At 34.0% G+C, this 17,712-nt stretch overlaps 1 protein-coding gene across 1 annotated transcript; it reads right to left on the bottom strand.

Moving 5' to 3' along the window:
* Nucleotides 1-310: 310 nt before the first annotated feature.
* LOC113075306 (DNA (cytosine-5)-methyltransferase 3A-like) lies at nt 311-13,939 on the bottom strand. Its single transcript, XM_026248001.1, is given in 18 exon segments — nt 311-3,211; nt 3,972-4,090; nt 4,217-4,286; nt 4,409-4,494; nt 5,638-5,709; nt 5,711-5,787; nt 5,906-5,996; nt 6,087-6,232; nt 7,353-7,437; nt 8,834-9,017; nt 9,085-9,197; nt 9,275-9,354; nt 10,456-10,500; nt 10,593-10,742; nt 12,064-12,220; nt 12,288-12,395; nt 12,473-12,631; nt 13,685-13,939. Coding segments are annotated over 18 exon segments (2,091 nt in total). The 5' UTR covers nt 13,892-13,939; the 3' UTR covers nt 311-3,069.
* Nucleotides 13,940-17,712: the final 3,773 nt, after the last annotated feature.

Raw genomic sequence — 17,712 nt, 5'->3', positions numbered from 1 at the left:
CACCAAGGTTAAATCAATCATCGCAATTAAAAGTTTGTGTTCGGGCAAATTCTTCAATCATTTTAAAAGTCTCTTATGCTTACTAATGCTGCATTTACTTTATCAAACATACAGTAAAAACAGCAATAATGTGAAATATTGTTAAAATTTTAATAGCTGTTTTCTATTTGAATAAAACGTTATTTATTTCTGTGATTCACAGCTGAATTTCCAGCATTACTCCAATCTTCAGTGTCACATGATCCTCCAAGAAATATTTGATGAATAAAAAGTTCCATTATTTATTAAGACCAGCATTTACTTGAAATACTGTTTAAATCTCATGTAACGTTATAAATGTCTTTGTTGTCACATTTAATCAATTTAATTAATCCTTGTTGATTAAACATATTAATCTTTAAAAAAAAAAAAAATCGTATTGATCCCAAATGTTTGATCAGTAGTGATGTTAACAACTGGATGAACCACTGCATGTTTCCGTGATTCACTTCAACATATGATAGTGCCTCAAAAGGAAGATGATAACATGACGCTTCATCAAAATCATTAAAAAACAGATCTGGACCAATAATCACGCAACTGCGGTGTGAACGTAGCCGAGCTGAACCGGAAGCAGAACACAAGCCAGGAGAGAGTGAGAGAGAGAACCAAGCACCATGAAGCTGCACCATGGAGTAAATGCGGCACCATTGAATTTCTGCACCAACAGTAGAAACACATGCAGGGGATAAAAACAACACAACATCCCTGATACCTGACTGAACACACACAAACCCAAAATACAGTAAGAGTGGTGGAGCTGGACTGAAGTGTTGAGCAAAAATCTGTCAAAATCGGATGCAAGCAATTCTATTTCTACATGCTGAAGATCGGTGTGTGTTGCATCAGAGATGACAGCAAGCAACATGATCTTATTAAGAAAATAAACTTCTTTCACAAATAAGTAGTCCACCCAAAAATGACACCTACGTCATCACTTATTCCCCCTCATCAAAGTAATACTACAAAGTAATAGTTTGTCTATTTGAATTAAACTCAAGCATTTACAAGCATTTGTATGTAAGCTCATTATGTTGTTATTTGCTGTTTTTTCTAGGAAGATCTGGCAAAATTAATGATTCCAATTGTACCTTGTTCACTGTGATTTCTTGCATTACACATAAAGAAAATACACAGGTTTAAATACTTAATGAACAACTAGTTGTTGAGTTTGGTTCTGTAGCAGTGTTGCCAACAATGCAAGGAAACCCGCTGAAAAAAAAATGGACCAGGCTTGCTTTGTTTTACAAGACCTGGCAACCCTACATAGAATTTTTGTAAATTCGGCTGAATTTTTCAGGACTTAATTTGGTTGCTAATGACTTAACTGTGTATGTAGAGAACAGGATTAAGCATTAAAATGTGAACTGACAACCAAAATTAACTGCAGCTGGAAAGTCAGGTTAGGAATGCCTTGAGGGTAAGTAAATGATGACAGAATTGTAATTTTTGGGTGAACTGTCCTCTTCAGGTGTATGAGTGTGTTACACAGCTCTCAGCTCTCTCATATGTGCCCGATAGGCTCCAGCAGAAAGGCATCATATGGGACTGTGTGCTGTGTGTGTATTGCTGAGAGAGAGACAGGGAGACTGAGAGACCACCACAGTGGAGTTAGTTGAGAGTGAGTAGTTGTAGTAGTTTAGTAGTACCATATTAAGAGCACAAGCTGTAAACAGTGTATAGTTGATTCTTCAAGCACATCTTCTCTCTCACTGGAAATATGTGTTCATGTGTGAAAATGATGTTTGTGTAGATGTTACAGACACGTATACTAACCAGGCACAACATGACAAAGCAATAAGTGATGAACTGCATTTCTGCCATGTAAATCTGACACTTTATCCCAACCTGACTTCTATTTGTATAATAGTAGAAATAATGGGTAGCACAGCGTAATCAGTCTCATGAAAATACACTCTTAACCAAATTTCATCCAAAGAATGAATTTCCTTTTTCCCCATTTTAGGATCTTTATCTTTTTTTTACACTTTTATATAATTTGTTTTTCACTTTTATATCAGAGTAAAATATGACCTAGACATATTTTCTTTGAGATTCTTTGTACATGAACTATGATTTCATGATTTTAGCTCTTCACCACAGCATTTCAGGTTCACTGAGACCAGAAAAATGACTTGTTTCCATATCATACCTGGTTAGTTCATGGCGTACCACGTTTTAGGTTCGAGGGATGGGATTCGCCTGCTTTATGTACTCAGAGAGCGTCTGCTTCTGTTTCACACCTGTCATCCAGCGCTTTGTGCTCTATATTTTCATGCTCGGACAAACATACACTTGCAAAGTGAGGAATTGCACACACACACATTTAGTCTTAGTCAGTTCTGTGAGAGAGAAAGAGTTGTCACAGTTGGAACATGACAAAAACAATTCTGAAATCCCCAAAAATCTGGAGCCAGTTACGTTTTAAAATAAATATCTGAAGTGTGGCTGTCTAGTGGGTTGAATAATAATATTAGGATAGCACCAGCCGTTCACAGGCCATGAGCAAAAATGAAGAACTCAAGAAGGTGGAGCTTATTGGGTTAATCAGGAAAGGAAGAGGAGGGACGTCACGATTAGGGTTGGGCGATGTCTAGCAAATTGGCATCAGATGATGTCTACAGTGAAACATTGCGATGGACGATGACTTCAGTGGGGTGGCACACACATTTTGGCATGCTCTGCAGCAGCTGACCACTAAAGGCTCAGGTATACTTCACTTTCCACGTTCTGTTCTGTCCACGCAGCTCTTATAGTATGCTCAGCTGCTGATGAGCGAGGACGGATGAGCAGTGTCACCTACTTGATTCGCTCTGTCTCAACATTCACCTCGTGCCTGCGCTGTTATACACGGACCGTCTTCGTGGTCCCAAAAAATGGACTGCACGCAGAGGGGAAGGTGGGTGGGGGGGTGAATCACGATTCTGGCTCAACATTGTGATGTCTGTCAGTCATCGGTGATGGATGATGACATCGTCTATCGGCCCAACCCTAGTAACGACGTCATCACGTTGTGTGGTGGGCGGAGCTTCAGTAACAGGCAAAGTATTCCTTCAGCGGAGCGAAGAGGTGGCGAATCACAGGAACACTCCACGACCTTCCCAGAAGCCTTTGCCTTGCGAGACGACTCATGTTGGACACATCTGTGTAATGGACGGGGAAGCCGAAAACTCTGTAACACACACAGCAGTGGATTTCACATATAAACACATACAGCTGAATCTCATGAATTCAAAAGAAAGCCACAACAACCTAATAAAATAAAGCCTATTTTCAGGACTATTACCATTTTTATTTTTATTGCATTGTTACATGTTTATGATTATTAATTATATTATTATTATATATTATATTAAAATACATAAAGCATATTTTCTTTTAAAAAAATTGATTAATTTTTTAATAACTAAAGTTTTTTATTACTACTATTATGATATCTTTTTATTCATTTTATTATTAAAATACACATTTTTTCAATTATTTAACTTACTAAAATTATTGACATTGACATTTAAATTGACATTTTATATTTCCCATAATGCTCAATGATAAGTGTAATACAGTATTTTTTTCTTTTACTGGATTATTGTAAAATGCACATTTTACAAGTCCAACAAGCTACAACCATACTAAAATTGCACATATTTAAATAATTTTTACAGGATTCTTTAATGAACAGAGCGATTAAAAAAATTATTAAAATACAAAAATATATATATATTTTTAATTCATGTAGTAGGTTTTAATTTGTTTGTTTAATTGCTAAGCATTTTATTATTTGTTTATAAATATTATAGAATTCAAAATTTCTTTATGGTATTGAGAATTCAGGAGAAATGTGTATAAGTTTAATGAAAATTATTTGTCATTCTCTGAAAAAATATTTTTTTCCCTTCTGAATTTGGCATGAAATAATATTCGCAGGCCCTCACCTCTCCATCTCCGTGCACCACAGGATATCCTCTTTATTGTTCATGTAGACAGGAAAGTGCTGGTCTTTGCCCTGTTTTATTGAGTTTGAGCGAGTTGTGATGGTTCGCACTTTATAGAACTGAAAAATAAAGATGCATGTGAATTGAAGTCTGGATTTAATCAACAACTTTGAAACAAAACATCAGGACAAGCTATCCCAAATCGTTCCCATGCACAACAAAACCTCCAAAATGATCCCACACACCTTAGCTGTGCGTCCATGTTCCAGACACTCTTGCAGCTCGAGTTTATCATTTGCCATGGCAGTCAGCGGCCTGAGAGACAGACAGAGAGAGAGTATGCTCCCTTGTTTTTCAAATCTGATGTTCACTCTTCAGGCCTGTTTCAAGTGTAACTCAAACTACAACATCTAATCTCACTCAAATAGCAGTCGTACCGGTTCATTCCAGGTAAGTTTCCCCAGAAGTATCGAGCTCTGTGTGCGGCGGACACTTCCTTAGCGTCGATCATTACTGGATTACACTGAACACAGACAGACCCATTATATACAGCATTATACTGCAGAACAAAGTCAAGATTAGACAAGATTTTGTAATGTTTTTGAAAGAAGTCATCAAGGCAGCATTTATTTAATAAAAATACAGTAAATACTGTGAAATATGATTACAAGTTAGAAGAACTGTTTTCTATATGATTATATTTTAAGATGTAATTAATTCCTGTGATGCGCAGCTGTATTTTCAGCTTTCCAGTCTTCAGTGTCACATGATCCTTCAGAAATCATTCTGATATGCTGATTTGATGTACAAGAAATATCTATTATGTATCTATAATTTTTTATCAGTGTTAATAAACAGTTATAATATTTGAATGATATTTTTGTAGAAACCGTGATACATTTTTTCAGGATCCTTTGATGAATAGAAAATTCAAAGGAACAGCATTTATTTGAAATTGAAATTTAGTGTAACATTATAAATGTCTTTACTTTCACCTTTGATCAATTGATGCATTGTTGCTGAATAAAAGTGATCTCTAACCTTTAAAATGTGTGTGTGTGTGTGTGTGTGTGTGTGTATGTATATATATATATATATATATATATATATATATATATATATATATATATATATATATATATATATATATGCAGTGTGCAGAGACTCTAAACTGTATTTAGACAGTGCCTGAATGTCACTGCATTAGACCAAACTAACAAAATAATAAATACTAACATAAAAACATTTTTTTAAACCTTTTTGCTGTCTGACAAAATAATTTTCATACGGTATAATCATTAAATATTTATTATATTCTAAATAAATATAATAAATACAAAAATGTAAGTGAGTTGATGAAAAGTTAAAATACACCTAATAAAATAAATATCAATATAAGTTGCATTAATATCATTTATGCTACAGAAAGCAAAACATTTCACAAAAAAGCCTGGTTTTAAATGATAAAACAATAGATTGATAATTGTGTTGATGATGAAGAAAATAACTTTGTGTTTGTCAGATTTGAGTCGAATTTAGACATTTTTTTAGTATCGAAATACAATATACATGTTACACGTAGAACCACAAGAGGGCAGCACTGATAACAGCACGCATGATTCACTCTGTGCATGAGAGTGTGTGTTTGTCTTGTGTGTGTTCACACCTCCAGAAAGCGTGAGATGTCTCTCTTGTCACTAACTCCCATGGCGACAACATTTTCAAACAGCCAGAAAAAACGGCCGTTCCTCTCCTTCTTTGGGTAGCGTTTCGTGAAGCAGCCGGTAGAACTCAAAGAACAGACGCCCGGTGCCCTCTACACACACACACACACACACACACACACACACACAAAAACACTTATAACAACAAACTAATGCATCAGAATACACACATAATGTATGGTTGTTGCTGCTGGAGAGTGGTTGTCATACCATACAGGCCTTTCCTGGCAGGGTTGACGATGGACAGATCGTTACAGGGGCTTCCACCGATCACGAGATCAAACGGCCCCCAATCCTCAATCTGCAGGGAAACGTGACGCAGAAAGAGAGACGTCAGAAGTGTGTCCAAGAGAAGAGACACTGACGGACAGAGAGAAAGACACAGACTCACGTTCTTGCGTGTGACGTTTCTGACATCTCCCACATAACTGATCATTCCCTCGTGTCGCACCATCCCCACCGTGATGGAGTCCTCGCACACTTCTGACGCCACGTACCGCCCCACCTGAATGCCCAAATCCTTCAGCACCAGCAGCCCTGACAGCAAAACACACACACACACACCCGGCTTATTTACACTGCCATGTGTGTTCAATTAAAGCGGTAGTTCACTGAAAAAAAATAAAAAAATAAAAATGTTTATCACAATTTAATTAATCTTTTATTAATACATTTATATATATTTTCCATTTGTTGTTTTTATTTTAAAGGGATAGTTCACCCAAAAATGAAATCATTCACCATTTTTGGGTGAACTATACATTTAATACTATTTTCAGAATTACTATTTACTATTTAAATTAGATGTTTTCATCAATTCACTATCAATTCAATACTTTTATTGAGACACATGACTCCATAATCATTATTTATTTATTTGTCAGTTAGTTTTAGCTTTCTGTAGTTTTAAAGTAGTATTTATTTTACTTCAATTTAGGAACAAGTAAAATAAACTGTCAAACTGTCATCATTAATTCACTTCAGATTATTGTGACTAAAAAACTATAAGTTACTTTTAGTTTTTTATTTATTTACTTCATTTACTATCTTTCTTCTATTTATTTACTATCAATTATAGTAAAATTATAATAAAATCTATCTATCTCTCTCTCTATCTCTCTCTCTATCTATCTATCTATCTATCTATCTATCTATCTATCTATCTATCTATCTATCTATCTATCTATCTATCTATCTATCTATCTAAGCAAACTATCTATCTATCGATCGATCTATCTATCTATCTATCTATCTATCTATCTATCTATCTATCTATCTATCTATCTATCTATCTATCTATCTCAATTAGTTATAGGTTCTTGTCTATTATTATACCTCATTTCTACTAATAAAACTTTTAAAATAGGTTTTTATCAATTCATTTTATGTGACTACAATGTGATTATTTATTTATTTACTCCTTCAAACATTTTTATTTCAGATGTACCCAAATATAACTAAAACTAATAATAATTCATAAAAAAAAAAACTATGAAGACATACAAAAAAAAAGACAAAAAACACAACAGAATGACTCAAACTTTTAGCTAAAATGAAAAAGAATACAGAAAATACAAAAATAAAATCTAACTCAAAGTATTAACAAAAACTCTAACAGTATCTCAGTGATATTAAAATAAGACAGGTGTGATCTCACCTGTAGCGATGCCGTCAAATAAAGAGAGGACTCTGATTGGCTGCCTCTTCTCTGCTGCTACTGGTGAATACAGCTTCAGCGGTTCCTGAGGAAGAGAAAGGACAGATTTTTATTTTTACAGTGGTCATGAAATGCACTTTTTAAATTATATTTTGCTTCCTGAGGTGCATTTTTAATCCTCAAGGACACTTTACAGTAAAGATACAATTCAAAAAAGAAAAACAGCAATATGATAAACAAAAATGACATATTAAAATGAAACAATGAGAAAACAGGATGCAAAATACAAATGAAAACATTCAGAAAAGTGAGCAGGAGAATTTTGTATTTAATATAATATATATTTGGTATGGGGCAGATGGTTGTTTGTAGGTGTTGGTACCTGTGGTTTGGAACAGCTGGGTTGGACTCTGTAACAATGTTCATAGATCGCAAAGAAGGAGGCGGGAACCAACGAATATTTAAAGATTCAGACTTAAGGTTGGACTCTTTTTAAATAAGACAATCAGCATTTAATTGTAGAAGTGGAAATAATTTTAAAATATATAAAAGTATCAAACAATTATATGAGTTTAAATTAACTGTAAAGAAAAAGCACTGTACAACTTTTATTTTATTTTATGTAAAATAAATATTTTTCATAACAGATTTGACTCTAAAATTGCTATAAAATTAAAGCCTTATGTCTAAATAAGTCATGTTCCAAATTTGAAGTTGATATTAAAAAAAAAACTGTGGTATGTGAGATTGTATTTATGGCATTATACCACAAACAGCCACTGTGTGACACTCGAACTCCATTTAAATTTCTTATGCATTTTATTTTATCTTTATCTCTTTGTCTCTCTCTCTTTGTTTATATCTGTCAATATTACTTATATCACAAAATAACCACCAAATATTAAATCTTTAGAATCAGACATTTCCAACGATTTGTATTGTGTCAAAATTATAAAAAGATTTGATTGTAAAATACTGTTTTACATTTTAAATATGACACCACCCACTAAGGAGGATAAGACTTAAAAAAAAAGATTTTAAAGATTTTAAAAGATTTTAAAGTACCATTTCCATGGTAGAGCAATGTCCAGTTTCAAAATGAGTATGAATTTTGAGTTTTAAGTTTGAATGAATGAATTATTTTAACTAGTTTGTCTTAGATTATAGACCGATTGCAACCAGTTTATCCACTACCCCTCTACGAGCCCAACAGCAGATCACAAAAACATGAGGGAATGAGCTCCAACAAGTTCCCCTAACTTTTCAAAGTGTGTGGTTAAAGCACCACTTAGTGGTAAAAGGCAGCAAAAACTAAATTCTAATAAAGTATTATTCTGGTAAGTATCATCCGTATGTGTGTAAACATCAAGAAGACCTCTTTCACTTCCATTTGTGTTACTAGTTAGTCTTGATGATTGCAGTAGATCAAACCTTGTTGAATTTGCATCAAAACCGCTACGACACACACTAGATGGACTCACAAAGTCCTGGTCGTGGTTGTTGGCGAAGAACAGCTGCAGTCGTGAGGTCCAGTCATCTCTGCGCCTCAGGAGGCCGAAGACGTTCCTGCTGCAGCACATGTAGCAGTTCCAGGGGTCTTCACGAATAGCGGCCTGTGCGGATCCGGCCCCGACGAGCAGATCGACACACTCCACGCAGTAACACCTACACAAGCATAGAGTTACAGCTCACAGATCTCGCTCAGGTACCGAACGAGCCCGCACACACTCACCTGCAGCAGTTGTTGTTCCCACACATGAGTACTTCTCGTCCTCCGCAGCAGATGCTGCAGTACGACTGATAACCGTCATCGTCGTACTGATACGCGCACTCCAGGAAACAGTTCTGTAGGGGAGGAGAACACCACCTCAAGCACCAATCAGAAGTCAGAACAGGTTTGATTGACAGGTGTGCATGTGTACCTTGCAGCTCTGGCACATGGCTCCGACAAACAGAGGATGCTCGAGCGATACATTTTGACTTCCACAGGAAATACAAATATCTGCATACAAAACAACATCATGGTGATGTTTGGAATAGCATGTGACTTTACCATATTATTTATGCAGTATGCATACTGTGCACAGTATGCATGTTTTAAACTATGACACACTGACCTACTACGCTTGCCAGAATGTGTGATATACTGTGTCCTATAATGCAGTGTGCTCAGTTTTACCTTATAGATTATAGATTACATTTATGTGTTATATATATATATATATATATATATATATATATATATATATATATATATATATGTATATATAGTATTTTATTACAAATGTATATATTTAAATATCAAAATAAGTATATAATTATATATAAACATGTATGATTATAATATATGTGTGTAAATAAATATATTAAAAAGCTAATTATATTAGTATATTATTATTATTATTATTATTATTATTATTATTATTATTATATGTGACCCTGGAGCACAAAACCACTCTTAAGTCATAGCCACACTCTTAAGCAATAGCCAAAAAAAAAATTGTATGGTCAAAATTATCGTTTTTTTTTTTTTTTTTAATGCCAAAAATCATTAGGATATTAGGTAAAGATCATGTTCCATGAAGATATTTTGTACATTTCCTACCGTAAATATATTAAAACTTATTTTTTTGTTTAGTAATATGCATTGCTAAAAATTCATTTGGATAACTTGAAAGGTGATTTTCTCAGTATTTTGATTTTTTTTTACCCTCAGATTCTAGATTTTCAAATATTTGTATCTCAGCAAAATATTGTCCGATCCTAATAAACCATACATCAATGGAAAGCGTATTTATTCAGCTTTCAGAAGATGTATAAATATACATTTAGAAAAATTTACACTTAAGACTGGTTTTGTGCTCCAGGGTCACATTATTATATTTAATAGTACAATAAAATTTCTCATTCATATTAAAATTTAATATTATAAATTCTTAATTAATATGCATTTTTACAGATTTTTTTTTAAACTTAAAAATGTATTATTTTATTAATGTTGTCTAATGTTTGTATATATATATTGTATATATATATATTTTTTGTTTTTGTTTTTTTTTTTTTTTTTTTTTTATTCAAGGGTCACATTCAACAGCAAACTCACCTTCAATATTGCGACACTTTTGTCTGACTTCATGCACGAGTCTCTCTGAGCAAAACAAAACACAGCGTCAACGATCATGAGAAATATGAAGCTGGCTTGCTTTGGCACATATGTGTATGTGTGTTTGTGTGAGATACCTCGTGTTCCTTCATCAATAATCTCTTTGATTTTGGGTTTCTCGACACTGTTCTTCCTGGGTTTCTTGGCAGGGGGCGGAGCCGTGTACGCAGCGGCCTCAGGCTCCACCCACATCTCTGGATACACCTCAGTATACGGGTTCCGCTCCGCTTAAGGACACATAGAAAATACACAAACAAATCTCTTTAATATCGCAATTGTTTCTCTTAGACAGCAATTAAATTTACCGGAGATCAAAAGTATTTTGCTTGTTATGTTTCTATTGAGAATAGGACCTCAAATACATATTTTGTCTTCTACAAGGTTTCGGAAGAGACCTCAACAATGTCTCAACCTGTGCTCACATCTGTCTGCAATCCAAAAAATTTTCAAAGCCAAATAATCAGGTCTATGCTATCCAACAAATAATTTGAGCAACAGAATAAATAATAAATTAAATTAAACAAAATAATTAAATTATTTTTAATTCTTTAAAATGTATGTGTGTGTGTGTGTGTGTGTGTATATATATATATATATATATATATATATAAAATAATTTGAGCAACAGAATAAATAATAAATTAAATTAAACAAAATAATTAAATTATTTTTAGTTTTTTAAAATGTATGTGTGTGTGTGTGTATATTATATATATATATATATATATATATATATATATATATATATATATATATAATAAAATGCTAATATATTAATCTAAATTAATAAGAAAAATGTATAATAAAATATGAAATAAAATATATAATTATTCATAATATAATAAAAATACAAAATAAAATTAGAATAATAGTAAATCAATCAAAATGGCATTAATTAAAACATTAATAATAAATTAAATAATAAAAACTATAACAAATGTTAAAATTATTTCCCCTCTCTCTATCTCTCTCTCTGTCTCGCTCTCTATCTATCTATCTATCTATCTATATCTATATATATATATATATATATATATATATATATATATATATATATATATATATATATATATATATATATATAAATACACACACACACATATATAAAAAACTTTTATTTATTAATAAATTTCATCAAATTCTTCCAAGGTCAAATGATCAGGTTTATGCTATAAAAAAAAATCCAAAATAAGTATAATAAAATATATTATATTATACTTAAGTATAATAAATACTTCATTAAATGAATTAAAATGAATTAAAATATAATTAATTAAAATTTATAATAATAATAATAAAATGTATCAAAATGCAATTAAAATCAATAATTAAAACAATGCAAACTGATAAATTAGATGATAAACCAATAAACTGCACAATTAAATACATTTACATAATTATATTTGTAGTAGTATTTAATTATAGTGATAAATAATAAACAAACTGTCAATAAACAATAACAAAAATATTGCTTAACAAGCAAAATGGTTTCTGAAATAACAAAACTTTAACCTGGGCAGGGGGTTGTGTGTTTGTTCGATGCAGTACCTGGTGGCGGCTCCAGGCCTCTGGCACCAGAAGGGAGGAACCCAGAGTTGGCCCAATCAATCATCTGCTGCGTCTGCACTTCAACACTGTTCCCTGAGTCCGAGTCATCAGTGGACGCACACGCAGGGAACGGTTTCCCGGCACGCATACTCGCCGTCTGAACAGAGATCCAACATAAACAACATGTATACAACAACACACGATAGAGAAATATCACGACTTGCCTGTAAAACTTCATAGATGGCTTTTCTGTACATGGGCTGTTTGTTGTAGGTGGGCTGGTGAAAAGATGTGCAAAATGTACTCAAGGGCAACAGCTTTTCCACACACACCTGAAAGAGAAGAGGATGTTTATGATAATGTCTGTTATAAGCACTCATAAAGGATCCTGATTGGTCAGAAGACTCACCACTGAGAATTTGCCATCTCCAAACCACATGACCCAGCGGGTGCCTTCAGCGGCGCGACTGCGGCTTGTCATCCACCACGACACGATCCGGCCAGGCCACCAGGAGAATCCCCGCAGCTTCCCCCAGACCAGCTCTCCGATCCCGAACCCACGGCCGTCCTGAGGAAACCCACAGAGACATCAGCTTCAGTGTCAGTGACAGTTAAAGGACAAGAAGAGGCACACAGCTGAATCTAATGAGTCATTATATAAGTCATTCATAAGTTATTCTTCTTTTTCAGCAAATAATCACTGAAAAAAAAGCAGCTGCATAACATTAAAACTAATAATCAACCTCAGGAAGTCAAACTATATTTAAGTTTTAATTTATATAATTTTATATGAGGTTTGCAGCAGGACTGCAAATTAATAAGAAAAAAAATCAATTAATCAATTTTAATCAATTTATTGTACAGTTTTCTGCGATTAATCGCAATATTTTTTATTTAATTTAAATTTACCATTAATTAATATTTTGAATATTATTATGCAGTTTTAAGTGAAACACAATATTAATTTTGTTATCTAATTAATAATTAATTTTAATTCATGTGCAGTAAATTCAATCATTATGCATAAAATAATAGTAAATAGTCAATATTATTTAATTTCTAAGAGTAGAGTTTAGCATGAAACATTAAATCCTCAAATTAATGTAGAGTCAAGAATTGAAGTATATTTTTAAACACTCCTTGTTTAATGGCAGCTTTTTAACCTAAACTTGAGATGTAAAGATTATCCTGATAAATGCACGCATCTACATCAGTTTTCATGTATTAGCTCTGGAACTGCACTGGCAATAAAGATTGAAACATGAAGCCACACAAATTGGGAAAAAACACATTTGTGTGTGTTTTAAAAATGATTTATCAATATTTATTTTATTAATTTATTTAAAAAATAAAAAAGTTAGAAATGTTTAACAGTTAATTCAACAGAAAAGTTTAACAGTCAATTAATTTTTACAGCCTTAGCTTCAGATATTAAATGGAAAATGTACAACTTTAAATCAATCTACTTTTAATTTTGTTTTAAATATTAGTTAATCTTGCTTATCTAATAATAGAAAAATAAAAATAACTCAGGTCAAGTCATAGAATACAAACGTGAACAGTATTTAAATCAATGAAGAGACATTATTTTTAGGAGCAATCCTTCAGGACAGGGATTCACCTCATACTCCAGATTCATCTCTGAGGATCTCGCCATCACTTTGTTGCCGCAGGCGACAGGAGGCGGCTCAGGTGTCGTGGCGACCGTTGGGGAGGCGGGGTCAGTGTGCTGCTGCTGAGGTGTGGGCATGGAAAGGAGATTGATGGCTGGCTCCTCCTCCTCCTTCTGAGAGCTGACAGTTGATTGGTCGTCCATCATGTCACTCATGATGGTCACCAGTTGGGCCTTATCCTCCTTAAAGACACGGAGGCACACAAACACCAAGGTGAAATACAGACACAAACACACAGGGTCTCAAAGGATTTTTACTAATATTGCTCAGGCAGAAACAACCTAGTGTATGTGTGTTCAGGTAAATATGGATTTGAAATCACTGTGGAAATGGAGCTGCAAGTTTTTACTGACATATGAGGACAAACTCTGAATTAACACGAGACAGGATGTGTCTCTCGGTGTATTAGACTTCTAAACCCTCAAGAATTATTGGTATCCTGGCAGGAAAGTCAGTGTTTGATGTTTGTTTACATGGATTGTAGAAATCCAATATAGAACCGCTACATTCATATTCCATATACTAAATCTAATAATAAGCCTGGCACTGTGGATCATGAATGTTGTTGGCTCTTTGACAAACTGCACTGGATAAAAGCATCTGCTAAATGTATAAATTTAAGTGTAAACATATGATTCTGAGTGGATCGCATCTTCATCACGTGGAGTTAGACTAGCATTCAAAAGCCTGCTGTCAGTACATTTTTTAATGTGAGAAAGAAGTCTCTTCTGCTCACCAAGGCTACATTTATTTGATCAAAAACAGTTAAAACAGCTAAATCGATAAATATTATATTGTTGAAATTTTTTATTGAATTTTTTAGCATCATTACTCCAATCATAAGTGTCACACAATACTTTAGAAATCATTTTAATATGCTGATTTGCTGCTCAAGAAAAGATATGAAACCGTGATGCATTTTTTTTTCAGGATTCATTGATGAATAAAAAGTTCAAAATAACTTTTTTTGTTTGAAATAGAAATCTTTCGAAACAATTTAAATCTTTATTGTAATTTTTTTATCAATTTAATGCATTCTCACTGAATAAAAGTATAAATTTATTTCAAAAACATCCTACTGACCCCAAACTTTTTCAGTGGCAGTGTATATGTCTAGTCAAGATTCATTATGTGCAGATTTGAAGCAATGCTGTGAATTTGGCAGGAGACATCTACAGTATCTGATGAGACCACAATGTCAACAAGATTCTATTGTTTTCACCCTAGTAACTGTCTAGCAACACCCTAACAACCATTTACAGTAACCTAGCAGCCATTTGGCAGCATAAATAAAGCTCATCTCAGCACCAGAACATCATACAGACACAGGGATTGGCTCTAGTGTGACACACATCCAGTCTCTAAGTTTTGCCCTGGAAACCTTCTGGCCATGCTCTTCAAATCTGAATGTCTAAAGCCCCTTTCACACTGCACGTCGGACCCGGCATATTGCCAGAACATTGCCGGGTCGCCTTCTGTGTGAAAGCAAACGTGTCCCGGGATTGATTACCGCATTGAACCCGGGTCGGGGACATAGTAACATTGCCGGGTTCAGTCCCGGGAATGAGCGCTGTGGGAACAAAAGCCAGATCTAATGGCGTATCGTAAAAATATAAATATGTGCAAACTGTAATGAAGCAGAGATCAGTTAGTTCCTCACTTTATGCGCTGATGCCGAGATCGTTCACTAGCTTCAGTGAAAGTATAACGCTGCCTAGCGTTGTCGACTCGTACATTACACGTCACAACCTGATGTCACGTGTCTTTACGGGATCTTCAAGGGTTGTGTGTGAAAGCACGCACATATTACCGGGTCATCACTGGCAGTGTGAAAGTGCAAAATATAACGACCCGGGAAAACAATTGCCGTAACACTTTACCTGTGTATTTGCCCGGAATAGCAGTGTGAAAGGGGCTCTAGAGAATGTGAGTTGGTTTATATTGTTCATACCAGCAAGGAACATTTAGACTATCATTACTGGCAGCTACCAAGTCAATACCTAACAACCAAACTAAGTACGCCTAGCAACAATTTAGCAATATCTTGTCATCAGAACATCATAGAGACATGGAACTTGGTTCTTTTTGACTCATGCTGGCAAACAGGACTTCAAAATGCTACACATGTTAGCAGTGAATAGCTACATGCTACAGTTGATTAGCCAAGTGTTAATACATTCTTAAAAATCCTAACTAATTGTTAAAAGACCCTAGTAACTGCCCAGTGCTGAGTTTTGCCACGGGATGCACCACACACAGAATGTACAAAAGAGTACAAAAAGTAAATTTCCTCTTTTGATGATTAACATTACTAAAGCACATCTAAAGTACTTGGACTGTAGTATGTTATTCGGTATTACATTTCAAATGTACAACAGCAACTTTATCATTAAAAATGTGTAATTACAAATATATTTAAATGCATGACATATGTTTCAATAGAAGTGATGTCCAAGTATATTTCCTTAATAATAAAGTTGTTAAAGATATTCTAAAGTGTAGTTTTTCACAAGGGTACACGATGTTCCTGACATTTGCACAGTTTCATTCTCAATGCTTCGGCTTCTTTTGTTACTATTGTATGTAAGACTGTGAAACCTTGATTCCTTCAAGCAGCTGTTGGTTTCTCTTGTGTGACCTTTTGCAGGAAGATCACAAGTGCCTCATATGACCTTCAACCCCACTAAACGGCCAACCGCGGAGCAGCTAATCACATGTAAAATACAGAAGACAGGCTTGTTTGACGGGTCAGTGGAGACACATAAACCCACTGCAGTCATACATATCACATGAGGGATGGAAACAGAAGATGGACCTGGCATTGACATCCGTCTCCAGTGCTCAGTGCTAAATACAGGTTTAAACAGAATGCAAATCATTTGGCGAGCTGAACACAAAGCTCAAATCAATAAATCACCACGTATGCAAATGTATGTCATGTTATTGGCGTCTGTCGTGCAGATTACAGACTTGTAGTTAGCTTTACAATTTTCAAGTTCAAGAACACTATCACACACACACATGCTCAAACACATTTATTATTTTTTTAAAGAAATCATTATCTTTATTTAGCAAAAGTGTCACATACTGTTAAAAATAAAATATATTTTTCAAATAAATTCAGCTCTTTTTAACTTTTGATTTAATAAGGAATCCTGCCAAAAAGTATCACAGTTTTCACAAAAATATGAAGCAGCATAACTGTTTTTCAGCATTGATGATAATAAAAATAGAATTTTTTGGCAGCAAATCAGCATATTATACTGATTTCTGAAGGATCATGTGACACTGAAGACTGGAGTAATGATGCTGAAAATACAGCTTAGTCTAACAGCAATACATTAAATATTTAAATACATTAAAATAGAAAACAGTTATTTGAAATTGTAATAATGTTTCACAATATTACTCTTTTCGCTGTAGCCCTGGAAACAGAGAGACTCAATAACATCTGACAATGCAATAATGTATTTTACATCTCTATTACATATTCATGGCTTTACGTCATATTGGGCATTATGATTCTTTCATCCATTTTTATATGATTGTTCTGTCTTCTTGAATCATCTCTGATAAAAGAGTTTGACATAAGCATGTTGCAACATAACCCATTTTCAATTAAATTCATCTGTTTTTTCAATCAGAATTGTTCAGTGAGTAATGCATTCTGGGAGTGCATCATTCGTGATGAATACATGCGATGCTGCCTTAGAATTTGGCCAAAATTTTAGAAGGCAGCATAACCTTTTGGAACCTTTTTCTTCATTCGAAACGGAACGCATCTTAAAATTCTGCTTAAATTGGCAGCTCACTAGGTTTTGGAACAGATCTAGTATTTGAATCAGATTGTCCATTTTCTTCTAGCAGTGTCTCCATGATGTTATAGTGGTTGTGTTGGTGGTTACCCAGCATCTCTTTGGCATATGGCCCAGTGCACCCTGGAAATGCAGTCTTTAACAGATTTACTAATTTCCTG

This window comes from Carassius auratus, unplaced genomic scaffold (assembly GCF_003368295.1).
Source record: "Carassius auratus strain Wakin unplaced genomic scaffold, ASM336829v1 scaf_tig00016696, whole genome shotgun sequence".
NCBI lineage: Eukaryota > Metazoa > Chordata > Actinopteri > Cypriniformes > Cyprinidae > Carassius > Carassius auratus.
The sequence above is the reverse complement of the archived record's forward strand: the minus strand, read 5'-3'. Positions and strand labels throughout refer to the sequence as shown.